Below are 12,530 nucleotides of genomic sequence, written 5' to 3'. Positions count from 1 at the left end.
ATATGCCAATGCACCTGGAAAAAAGGCAGCATCTTAAAAGGTCGCTTGGAAAGTGTTCAGGCAACTTAATTTGCAGATCAGAGTTTATAGGTCACTGTCTATTTGCTCCCTGCAGGGCTGTACTGAACGCTTTGTGTCCAGCCCAGAGGAGATTTTGGATGTGATTGATGAGGGAAAATCAAATCGTCATGTTGCTGTCACCAGTGAGTAGGGATCTAAAGGGTTCTTGAATCTAGGGGCCTCCCTCTCTTCTGTGTCCCCTAGGCAACAAGCAAGCAAGGGAGGACATTGTCCTTCAGCAGAGGGGCCCCTTGCCTGTGCATCCACTGCCTGGGAGATGAAATGTCAGGGTTGGTCCTGGCAGGTCCCTTCTCTTTCAATGGGTGGGAATGGCAGCCAGTAGCAGCTGGGATTGAGGGGTGCAGGTTCACAGGGGTTGATACCTGTCACATTTCTCCTCTACAGACATGAATGAACACAGCTCTCGAAGCCACAGCATCTTCCTCATCAACATCAAGCAGGAGAACATGGAGACTGAGCAGAAGCTCAGTGGGAAGTTGTATCTCGTGGACCTGGCTGGGAGTGAGAAGGTTAGGGGTCCTATGGGTTGGTGAAAGAAAGCCTTGTGGGGAGGTTACTTGTTTTATAATTAAAAGAATTTTTTTTTTTTTTTTAAGATTAGTGTGGTGGCACACGCCTGTAATCTCAGTGACTTGGGAGGCCAAGACAGGAGGATCACAAGTTCAAGGCCAGCTTCAGCAACTTAGCAAGGCCCTAAGCAATGCAGTGAGACTCTGTCTCAAAATAAAAAGTAAAAATAGACTGTGATGTGGCTCAGTGGTTAACAGGGCAACTTAGTGAGAACCTGCCTCAAAATAAAAAGGGCTAGGAATGTTGCTCAGTGGTTAAGTGCCCCTGGATTAACTCTCTAGTACCAAAAAACAAAGCAAAACAAAAACCTTTAAAATTGAGATATTCAGGGCTGGGGTTGTGGCTCAGTGGTAGAACACTGGCTTAACATATGTGAGGCACTGGTTCAATCCTCAGCACCACAAAAAAATAAATAAAATAAAGGTATTGTGTTCATCTACAACTAAAATTTTTTTTAAAAATTGAGATATTCATAATCAGAAAGTTCACCATTTTAGAGTGTACAATTTAGTGGGTTTAGTGTGTTCACAAGGTTGTATAACCATTACCACTGTCTAATTCCAGAACATTTTTATCACCCATTAATAGTAACTTCCCATTCTCCCCTCTGTCCATTTTCTGGCAGCCACTTATCTGTTCTCTGTAGATTTGCCTGTCCTGAATATTTCAAATAAATGGAATTATATAATATGGCAATGGGAGTGGCCTTTGGCAAGAGAGTATAGTAGAATGGAGGAAAGGCCTTCCCTGATTCTGGCTAATACCTCTTACTTGTCCTCTTCTCCATTCCCTCCCCCCATTTTTGGACTGGGTCCCCAAGTAGAAAAGAGACTGTGACAGTCTTTGTAGCTGCTCCTGATACACTTGTCTCCTAATACCCTGGCAGGTTAGCAAGACTGGAGCAGAGGGAGCTGTGCTGGATGAGGCAAAGAATATCAACAAGTCGCTGTCTGCCCTGGGGAATGTGATCTCTGCATTAGCAGAGGGCACTGTAAGTGTTTCCTAAGTCCCCTTCACCCCAACTACACCTTCTCCCAGTGTCCCTCTTTAATTATGCCCCAACTTGTAGGTTGCTTAATCCTTAGGCAGCACTATTGTTCTTTTGATTTCCATTTGAATTTATTTTTCTAAGTCATGGCCTCCATTCTCTCCCAGAAAAGCTACGTTCCATATCGTGATAGCAAAATGACACGGATTCTTCAGGACTCTCTGGGAGGAAACTGCCGTACAACTATGTTCATCTGCTGCTCACCATCCAGTTACAATGATGCAGAGACCAAGTCTACACTGATGTTTGGACAGCGGTCAGTGGCAGAGTCCCTAGAGGGACACTGGGAGCCAGGTCCCTCTCCAGACCCTGAGGCTCTGTCCCTCAGGTGTCACCCAAGCCTAACACAGGTTTCATCGCTTTCTTATTCTCTTCATCCAGGGCAAAGACCATTAAGAACACTGCCTCAGTAAATCTGGAGTTGACTGCCGAGCAGTGGAAGAAGAAATATGAGAAGGAGAAGGAGAAGACCAAGGCCCAGAAGGAAACAATTGCAAAGCTGGAGGCTGAGCTGAGCCGCTGGCGCAATGGTTAGATGGCGATCCTGGTTAGATGGAGATCCCGTGGGAATGAGAGGCAGTGGGAGGGACAGCCCTGCTTGGCTGTGTTTAGGGCCAGGCTGCCTTCAGGAAGGAGGGCTGTATTTCTGGAAGAGTGCAGTGCAGCAGTCATGAGGGAAGGGAGTGAGGGCATGGACTGTCCCCTGCAGCTCCTGCAGGAAAGAGATAAGGACTTGGAGTGAGGGGGGAAAGACTTGTGCAGGTAGCTTTCTCTTCTCCCATTTACCCCCCTTCTTCTGCCCCTCTGCCAGGAGAGAATGTGCCTGAGACAGAGCGTCTGGCTGGGGAGGATGCAGCCCTGGGGGCCGAGCTCTGTGAGGAGACCCCTGTGAATGACAACTCATCCATTGTGGTGCGTATCGCACCTGAGGAGCGGCAGAAATATGAGGAGGAGATCCGCCGCCTATATAAGCAGCTTGATGACAAGGTAAGGGCAGCCGGGCAGGGCACAGTTAGATAAGAGGCACGAGATTTAAAATTTTAGCTTATACTGCCTTTTTTTCTGATTTTAAAAGGGATAAATGCTCATTTTTGAAATGTGGAAAATAAATAAAAATATACAGAAGAAAATTATTACCATCCATCACCCCACTATTTAGAAATAATACTGCTAACATTTTGGTTTCCTCTATGGATATATCATACACTTGAGATATATTGTAATTTTACATCTAATTTTTTTCATTTAGTGTTCTATTATGAGCATTTTTACTCAATTAATAATTCTTCATAAAAAGAATTAAACCCAGGGGTGCTTTATTACTGAGCCACATCCCCATCCCTTTTTTTTAAATTTTGAGACAGGGTCTCAATGAGTTGTTTAGGGCCTTGCTAAGTTACTGAGTCTGGCCTTGAACTTGCAATCCTCCTGCCTCAGCCTCCTGAGCTGCCGGGATTATGGTGTGGGCCACCATGCACAGTTAAAAGTATTTTTAAATTACTGCCTAGGGGTCCACTTATTTAACAATTCACTTATTACAGGGCTTGTAGGGTTTTTTTTCCTATTAATAATAACTCTGAAATGACTATCTTTGCCTCTTCTGCACAAGATTTTGTTTGAATGATTTGGTTAGAAAGGAGTGCTAAGGTGGGGCTGGGGTTGTGGCTCAGTGGTAGAGTGCTTGCCTGGCATGTGTGAGGCACTGGGTTTGATTCTCAGCACTACATAAAAATAAATAAAGGGCCACCAACAACTGATAAAATATTTTTTTAAAAAAAGAAAGAAAGGAGTGCTAGAATGAGATTTCTTAAAAGATATGAACATTTGGGGCTGGGGTTATAGCTAAAAAAAAAATAAAAAAAAAAAGATGTGAACATTTGAAGCTCGGGTTGTGGCTCAGTGGTAGAGTGCTTGCCTAGTGCATGTGAGGCACTGGGTTTGATTCTTAGCACCACATAGAACTAAAATAAAGATACTGTGTCCATCTACAACTAAAATATATATATTTTAATATTTTTTAGTTGTCAATGGACCTTTATTTTATTTATTTATATGTGGGGCTGAGAATCAAACCCAGTGCCTCACATATGCAAGACAAGTGCTCTACCACTGAGCCACAACCCCAGCCCCCTAAAAAATATTTTTTTTAAATGTGAACATTTAAAGATTTTTGCTGTGTATTATCAAGGTTATATCAACTTCCTGGAAGAAAAGAATTTAGAGAGTGCTGGGGTCAGGGAAAGAAGTCAAGGAAAAGACCTCTTTTAAGCACATGAGCTTTCTAAATCAAAGCCTAAACTACCTGGAATTTTACTGGGATCCTACCTCTCTCACAAAGTCCCAGAACTCTAAACTGGAGGGAGTGGCTTCCCTTACTGTCTCCCCTTGCTTCCAACAGGACGATGAGATCAACCAGCAGAGCCAACTCATCGAGAAACTCAAGCAGCAAATGCTGGACCAGGAGGAGGTATTGGAAGACAATTTAGGGCAAAACACTAAAGGGAAGGGGTTTATGTTCATCCTTGAAAAGTGTGAAAAAGGCCTCTTTAAAATCAGATGGAAGAAGGGCCATTCTTATTAGGGGCTAGTCACCCCAAACTATAGCAGTCTGAGAACTTCATTGAGCTGTTACTAAAGCACTGCTGTTGGAGTCTAGATCCGTCTTTTTTATTATTATTATTATTTTAGTTGTAGATGGACACAATATCTTTGTTTTATTATATTTTTGTATGTGGTGCTGAGGATCGAACCCAGTGCCTCGTGCATGTGAGGCAAGCGCTCAGCCACTGAGCCACAGCCACAGCCCCCAGGTCCTTCTTTATTTTGTTTTGTTTCCCAATTTCTGTGAAATGTAATGCCTACTTCCTTTTGACTTTTGCTTTGTGGGGGGTCTTGGCTCCCCCAGGCCCAGGGCCCATGGAAGTGATCATTGACTACATGCTCCTTTACATGCCTCTCCTCTTCTTTGAAGCTGCTGGTGTCCACTCGAGGAGACAATGAGAAGGTCCAGCGGGAGCTGAGTCACCTGCAGTCAGAGAATGACGCTGCGAAGGATGAGGTGAAAGAAGTGCTGCAGGCCCTGGAGGAGCTGGCTGTAAACTATGACCAGAAGTCCCAGGAGGTAGAGGAAAAGAGCCAGCAGAATCAGCTGCTAGTGGACGAGCTGTCCCAGAAGGTGGTGAGTGGCCTACGAGTGGTCCAAGGGCTCCCTGACCTCAGAACACCTTCCATGTCCAAGGGGACCTCTGAGTCTTTTTGGGCTATGTGGTGTTTGTATCTCTCTAGTGCTGTTCAGTGTATTATGACCCTCCCTCACCATGCACTGTGCTTTGCCATGCTGAAATGAGAGCCTCTGTCTGGACTGGGGAGGGAAGAAGGAAGATGGCAATGGGAATGACCTGAGGGGCTGTCCCCAGGCCACCATGTTGTCCCTGGAGTCTGAATTGCAGCGGCTCCAGGAGGTCAGTGGACACCAGCGAAAACGAATTGCTGAAGTGCTGAATGGGCTGATGAAGGACCTGAGTGAGTTCAGTGTCATCGTGGGCAACGGGGAGATTAAGCTGGTGAGTGGGGAGAGACAGCAGTCTAGTTCAGGTCATTTTTGCACTGGGCACTGGTGGGACAATCCAGACCCTCTGAGACACTGAAAAAGGTGGCCCAAATTGCCTAGAAATGTGATGCCGTCAGTCTAGACTCAGGAAAATAATAGAGGTTTGCATAGCCTCCACTGAAAAGATGCATTCTAATGGGTGCAAACAAACAAGTGAGGTGTGCCAGTGGCAGGATCAAGAAGTGGGACACAGAGTTAGGAATGACATATGCAAATCTGTGCAGTGAGAAGACTTACCTGAGTAATCAAGTGGATCAGTTGGTCTACAAAAAAAAAAAAAAAATCAAGCTGGGTATGGTGGTGTCAGTAGTCCCAGCTACTTGGGAGGCTGAGGAAAGAGGATCATTTGAGTCCAGGAATTTAAGACTAGCCTGGACAACATGATGATATCTTGCCTCAAAATAAAATAAATAAATGGAAAGGAAGAAACAGAAAATCATATTGCTTTTTAAGGTGGAAGAGGGGGATTATCTTTAAATGTAGATAGAGGGCCTTAGTGTGAAATACCAGGATAGCTGGTAAAGGTCCTTGGGAAATATTTGTCCTACTTGAATCCCTGGGCATGTGGATTTGTGCAGAAGGTGGAAGGGAGCGGGTAAAGGCTTCTCTACTGCAGGGAAGCATCTCTTCCTCCTCTGCCCACCCTCAGCCGGTGGAGATCAGTGGGGCCATCGAGGAAGAGTTCACCGTGGCCAGACTCTACATTAGCAAAATCAAGTCGGAGGTCAAATCTGTAGTCAAGCGGTGTCGGCAGCTAGAGAACCTCCAGGTGGAATGTCATCGCAAGATGGAAGTGACTGGGAGGGAGCTCTCATCCTGCCAGCTCCTCATCTCACAGGTGACTACCTGAGATTGAGAACCCTTAGATGATGTAGGAGAGAGAAGGATATTATGTGGTTATAGGTAAAACTCCTAACACTCACCTTAGTATCAGCATTCTATGGAAGTCAAGAACAGAAGAGCTGGGTGGCAGGGAGTAGGATCCGGGGTCAAGAAGCAGAGACTCAGGCGGTATTGCTTTCTGAGCTGAGGCTCTGAAGGAAGAGTCTCCATGGGAATGGCTCCCAGCCCTACATCCACATGGAAGGTGCAGCAGGAAAGGAGGACTTGGCAGTAGAGCATGAGTTTATGGAAGTTGGTGCTGCCTAAGTTGTGTGCTTTGCTCCATTGTTTCCTTTCCCTCCCCATCCTTCTTCTACCAGCATGAGGCTAAGATCCGCTCACTAACGGAATACATGCAGAGTGTGGAGATGAAGAAGCGACACCTGGAAGAGTCCTATGACTCCTTGAGTGATGAATTGGCCAAGCTCCAGGCTCAGGGTAAAGCCTTCTTAGACCTGTATCATAGCCATCCTGGAATCTGAGATTCCAAAGGGTCAGGGAGGGAAGGTCGCACACATCAGAAGAAACCACCCAGCAACCACTCACCCAAAGCATCAGCCTGAACGCATATATTATTTAGTCAGGCTTTTGCATATAGGTCATTTTATGAGCATCATATACCCTCCCTTGTTTTCTGTCCCTGCTGTATCAAATTGGACTGTCCTAACCAGAAGAACTTCCCTGTGGGTCCATCCCCTAACCTGCCTGGAATGCTGGTCACAACATAAATTTTTTTCTGAAGGAGGTAGTTTTGATGGAAGCTATCTTCCCCTTTTCCCCTTAGAAACTGTTAATGAAGTGGCTTTGAAGGACAAGGAGCCGGACACTCAGGATGCAGATGAAGTGAAGGTGAGTGGGGAGGGTGGGGGGCAACTGGGGCTTGGCAGGGCCAGGGCTGTGCTGGCCCTCATGAAACTCATGTCTGGGAGTCTGACTCTTGAGCATGGGGTGGGGTTGTTTGCAGAAGGCCTTGGAGCTGCAGATGGAAAGTCACCGGGAGGCCCATCACCGGCAGCTGGCCCGGCTCAGGGATGAGATCAATGAAAAGCAGAAGACTATTGATGAGCTTAAAGAGTAAGGATCCCTGAGGGTGGCTCCAGTCTCCATTGGGCCCACTTACCTTGTTGTGCCTACTCAAATGATCCTTCTGGATCAGGTTCTTTAATTTCTTTTTTTTTTTCTTAATTTTTAAAATAACTTTATGTATTTATTTTCTTTTAATGTGGTACTGAGGATCAAATACCATGCCTCACCCATGCTAGGCAAGTGCTCTACCACTGAGCTACAGTCCCAGCCCCAGGTTTTTTAAATTCCATGTGTCATTCCCTCAACAATCATATAACTTCACAGCCCAAATTCAGAAGATAGAAGCATTAAAGACTAATTCCTATCCTTTTTGGCCTTATTAGATAGCTCAGGGTTCTTTACTGTCATGGAAGTATGACCTGTGTCTGCCCCTGATATCTGAAGATAGATGCATTAGTTTTAACTGGACTCCCTCATGTAAGAAGAAAGCACATGTTTGAGGGGCTGGTCTTTCCTTCTTGTTCATTAACATCTCTTTTTCTCTCCAATGTCCCTGACCCTCTGTAGCCTGAATCAGAAGCTCCAGTTAGAGCTGGAGAAACTTCAGGCTGACTATGAGAAGCTGAAGAATGAAGAACATGAGAAGAGCACCAAGCTTCAGGAGCTGACGTGAGTGAGGAGTTTGCTGGCAGGCCAGTGGCCATGTAGGCTCTTAACTGCTCAGATGCATTTGCAGAGGCAGGACACACACATAGATGTGATGCAGTGACTCACAAGAAGCAAATATGATGGGGTGGGGAAGGTTTAGAAAAATGGAGACCACCAAAAATGACAACTGCTGTGGATAACCTGACATGGATGGAAAGTGGCTTGAAGTGTTCTGTTAAGTGTGAAAATCAGGTTACAAAGCAGTTTGAATGATCTAATCTCATAAAAATTTATATGGATATATATGCCTAGAAAAAATAGTATATAAGCAGGGAGCCAAGCTACTTGGGAGGCTAAGGCAGGAGGATGGCAAGTTTAAGGCCAGCCTGGGCAACTTAGTGGGAACTTATCCTAAAATAAAAAGGGTTAGAGGTGCAGCTCAGTGATAGAGGGCCCCTGGAACCCTCTATCTAATAAGTATCTAGTACGAAAAAAAATTTTTATAGTGATTTTATTTTTTAGTTAGAAATAGATACATTTATTTATTTTTATGTGGTACTGAGGATGGAACCCAGAGCCTCACACATGCTAGGCAAGCACTCTACCACTGAGCTACAAGTGCAGCCCCACAAAATAATTTTTATTTAATATTTTATTTTATATTGATATTTGATATTTTTATTTAATAATTATTCAAAATAATTTTTTTATTTAAAATAGTATGCAAAGATGGATACCAGGCGTTTCCTCTGTAAGTGGTAGAATCAAGGCTTTTTATAAAAACTCCTCATAACTCTCTTCTAAAATTCTTTTCTGATTTTTGCAGAGTAAACATGAGCAACTTATGTAATAAATAATAGTAAAATAGAGATAAAAGGAATGGGGAGTAGGAAGGTGAGAGGAGGAGGAGTCCTGAAGGATTTTTCTGTTTTCTAACTTCTCCTTTTCTTTTGCTGCAGATTTCTGTACGAGCGACATGAGCAGTCTAAGCAGGACCTCAAAGGTCTGGAGGAGACAGTTGTGAGTGGTTTCCTTCTGTACCAAGTTAACAGGGTAGGGAGGGCTGCATCCCCTACATCAATTTCTTCCTCACCACATTGCTCTTTCTCCTTTGTAGTTAGTTTGTGGCATGATCAGGACACATCTTTTCCTAAGGGATGAGTGACACTTCACTGTATAGACTGAAGTTTCCAATAGTTTTGGAGGGTGTAGGCAGACCTGGTATCTGGCTATCCCCAATTTTCCATCATTTTTTCCAGGCCCGGGAACTCCAGACCCTCCACAACCTTCGCAAGCTGTTCGTTCAAGACGTCACGACTCGAGTCAAGAAAGTGAGTGAGATCCTCCACATCTTACCAGCCCCATATATTCCTCCCCACCTCAGGCTTCTGTGGCCCTGCTGTTCCCTATGGAACTTGCTTGGCCTGACCTAGTTGGGACCTGGTTAGCCTCATGACAGCCATATCTTTCTCTCCATCTCTAAGCAGAGTGCAGAAATGGAGCCCGAGGACAGTGGGGGGATTCACTCCCAAAAACAGAAAATTTCCTTTCTTGAGAACAACCTGGAACAACTTACAAAGGTTCACAAACAGGTAAGAATGCAAAGAAGAGATGAAGAGAACTTTTGAGGCCAGATCCCTTATGATACCCAAATCCTTGGTGGTCCCTTGGATTTAGGAAAATCTAGTTGCACATTTTCCTTACTTTTCTCTACTAACCCCATCTTTATATCATATTTGGTCCCACTTTTACTTTGTTCTTTCTTTTATTTCTATTTTTCACTTCTCAAAGTTCCCGACCCACTTCTGCTCAGAGAAGAATTCCCCAGGCCTATCTTGGAGGGAGAGGTTGAACTGGACAAAGATTGAAGAGGCATAGGGCCTTAACTGTACAAGAGGGATAGCAGAAGACTGGGGGTGTAGCTCAATGGTAGACTTAAGAAAGAAAAGAAAAGAGTAATATTAGTATGTCAGATCTTAGCTAGAGAGGGAAAGCAGGGAGACAAGAAAAGTAAGGGAATTGGGCTTTCTTCCATGAAGGAAGCTACATCTACATAGATCCGGGGCAGGCATATAGGACATTAAATGATGTGTTCAAGATGGCTCCTGGTTGGAGCCAGTCAGAAGTCCTGTGTATTAAGTTGCTGCCTCTCTGTCCCCCTCCTTCTTGCTGCGATTCCTTAGGTGGAAGATTGGGTTTCAAAGGTATGGGCTGGGGAGGTGAAAGGGCAGTCCAGAGGAGTCAGGACAGGAAATGTTTGGTGTGTGCACAGCAGGAGCACCTGCACTAGTAACAAGGAGCTGAGCCTGGAGACCCTCCAAGGTCTCCTGGGCCTTCTTGAAAATTGATTTGTAAAAGAAACTCTAACCCTGTAGCTGGCCTATAGCTCGGTGGTAGAGCACTTGCCTAGCATATGCAAAGCCCTTGGAAATCCAACCCAGACTTCATTCTCTTCCTTTTAAATCTACCTTAAGGCTGGCACAGTGGCATCTGTAATCCCAGCTATTGGGGAAGCTATGTCAGGAGGATTGCAAATTCAAAGCCAGCCTGGGCAATTTAGTGAGACCTTGTCTGAAAATTAAGAAATTAAAAGGGATGGAGATAATATTTCAGTAGTAAAGCTTCCCTGGATTCAATCTCTAGTACCCCACCCCAAATCCTCCTTAAAATTCTAGCTAACTCATATTCTCACTAGCTTAGAACTTAGCCTTCTTTCTTTCCAGTATGATGCTCAGTTTTTCATAGTAAATAGTATATCTTTTTTTGTAAAGAATTTCCAAACCTGCAGCTCAGTGGTAACCTGCTGGGTTTGTTGATTTTATTTGGGTCTTCAGAGGACTTTACTACCATCTTTCTTTCCTTCCCTTATTATAAAACAATGTAACAACACTATTGAAAAGTTGAAGGACAGCCAGGAAACATTTTTAATCAGTTCTGTCATTCTAATTTCATTCCTGTGTGTTCACTTTACCTCTCTGTCCAAATGCATATTAAATTTCTTAATACCCTTCCCCAAAACAAACAAACAAGAAAAAACTAGAAACTATTTCCTTTTCCCTCATTGACACTTCTGCCTCTTTTCTAAGTCCTAAAGATCAAACACTGCTCCCCTGAAGAACAGAGAACTTACCACAGTATCCTACCTCAATAGACAAGAGTCTATTGAGAAAAAAGAGAAAGATGTAAAAAACTTCTCAGAATCTTAATCGCCAGGACCACAGCCATTGTGCCAATTAAGCTAAAGTATTATCACAACAAAACATTGATTATAATCCTTAAATTGTCCATATTAAAGCTTCATGGAAGGTTCTAGCTCTTCCCCGGTACTCTCAGTGTTCCCTGCTATGCCAACTTGCCTGATATCCTACAAGGCCCTGCTCCTTTAGCAGTCTGTAGTGCCCCCAGTCACTGTGTGGAAAGATTAGGGAGTCTTTTTTGGCTGCAAAGTGGTTGCTATCACAGTGTAGCTTAATGTAAATAGGGGGAGGGACAACCCAGAAAGTTCTTGAACATGAAGGGAATAAGCACAAATGTTTGTGAGACCTCAAACATTTTCTTTCCTTCCTATGGGTCACCATGTGTATATGGATGTGTGTGGAGACTCCTGAATTCCAGCTTCTGCCCCTGCTCTGCACTGCAACTGCCTGCACCCATTCTCCAGACTGTGGCCATGCTCTTGCTGCCTTGCTTTTTGCATGCCCACACATCCATCTCTGGGGAAGGGGGTACCTCATCCCCATGGGGGCCCTGAAGCTGTTGATCTGGCATAAACTATGAGATATGGTGGAGGGGAGTGTCCAGGTTAGGCAGAGTTCTGGGCCATAGTAGAGATGCCAAGTTTTGCTGCCTAGAAAATGATGTATGAAGGAAAGAACTGGATAGAATAGCACATTACATAAAGGGAATAAGGCTTTTTGACTCTTTATTTTTCTTTATTCTCTTTCCCTACCCCTCACCCCACACACCACTGGGTGACTCAATTTTGGGTCACTCCCCTTTATTTTGGCCTCTTCCCTTTGGCTCACCCCACAGCTGGTACGTGACAATGCAGATCTGCGTTGTGAGCTTCCTAAATTGGAAAAACGACTTAGGGCTACGGCTGAGAGAGTTAAGGCCCTGGAGGGTGCACTGAAGGAGGCCAAGGAGGGCGCCATGAAGGACAAGCGCCGGTACCAGCAGGAGGTAGACCGCATCAAGGAAGCTGTTCGGTACAAGAGCTCTGGAAAGAGGGGCCATTCTGCCCAGATTGGTGAGTAGATGTCATCATGAGTGCTGGGAATACAACCTGAAGCAAATTCAGAAAATTCCTATGTGCCAAGCAGCTAGAGTATTGTTTCTGGACCCTAACTTTGGCCACTCCCCAAAAAGAAATAAGTGATGAATTATGTTACAAGCAACTTGGTTTAGTCCCAGCAAAATGACTTCAAGAACCAGGGTAACAGCAACCTCATGGTCATTTCCTCTCTTCACAGCCAAACCTGTGCGGCCTGGCCACTATCCAGCATCCTCTCCCACCAACCCCTATGGCACCCGGAGCCCTGAGTGCATCAGTTACACCAACAGCCTCTTCCAGAACTATCAGAATTTGTACCTGCAGGCCACACCTAGTTCCACCTCAGATGTGTAGTGAGTGACCATGGATGTGGGCTGGAGTCTCAACCTAAA

At 44.7% G+C, this 12,530-nt stretch overlaps 1 protein-coding gene across 3 annotated transcripts in view; it reads left to right on the top strand.

Moving 5' to 3' along the window:
* Positions 1-12,530, top strand: part of Kif5a (kinesin family member 5A) — a 31,046-nt gene that overhangs the window by 16,865 nt on the left and 1,651 nt on the right. For all 3 annotated transcript variants that reach the window (XM_077798822.1, XM_026398383.1, XM_026398382.1), the window contains 19 exons: positions 116-203; positions 466-590; positions 1,538-1,642; positions 1,807-1,955; positions 2,081-2,229; positions 2,511-2,686; positions 4,098-4,166; positions 4,671-4,877; positions 5,116-5,262; positions 5,959-6,147; positions 6,512-6,629; positions 6,976-7,040; positions 7,156-7,265; positions 7,785-7,886; positions 8,825-8,885; positions 9,125-9,196; positions 9,353-9,457; positions 11,898-12,114; positions 12,338-12,491. In XM_077798822.1, coding sequence (XP_077654948.1) covers positions 116-203; positions 466-590; positions 1,538-1,642; positions 1,807-1,955; positions 2,081-2,229; positions 2,511-2,686; positions 4,098-4,166; positions 4,671-4,877; positions 5,116-5,262; positions 5,959-6,147; positions 6,512-6,629; positions 6,976-7,040; positions 7,156-7,265; positions 7,785-7,886; positions 8,825-8,885; positions 9,125-9,196; positions 9,353-9,457; positions 11,898-12,114; positions 12,338-12,491 — 2,408 coding nt within the window. The remainder of the gene's footprint in view (positions 1-115; positions 204-465; positions 591-1,537; positions 1,643-1,806; positions 1,956-2,080; positions 2,230-2,510; positions 2,687-4,097; positions 4,167-4,670; positions 4,878-5,115; positions 5,263-5,958; positions 6,148-6,511; positions 6,630-6,975; positions 7,041-7,155; positions 7,266-7,784; positions 7,887-8,824; positions 8,886-9,124; positions 9,197-9,352; positions 9,458-11,897; positions 12,115-12,337; positions 12,492-12,530) is intronic.

This window comes from Urocitellus parryii, chromosome 5, assembly GCF_045843805.1.
Source record: "Urocitellus parryii isolate mUroPar1 chromosome 5, mUroPar1.hap1, whole genome shotgun sequence".
Classification (NCBI taxonomy): domain Eukaryota; kingdom Metazoa; phylum Chordata; class Mammalia; order Rodentia; family Sciuridae; genus Urocitellus; species Urocitellus parryii.
This window is presented reverse-complemented; position numbering and strand designations above follow the sequence as displayed.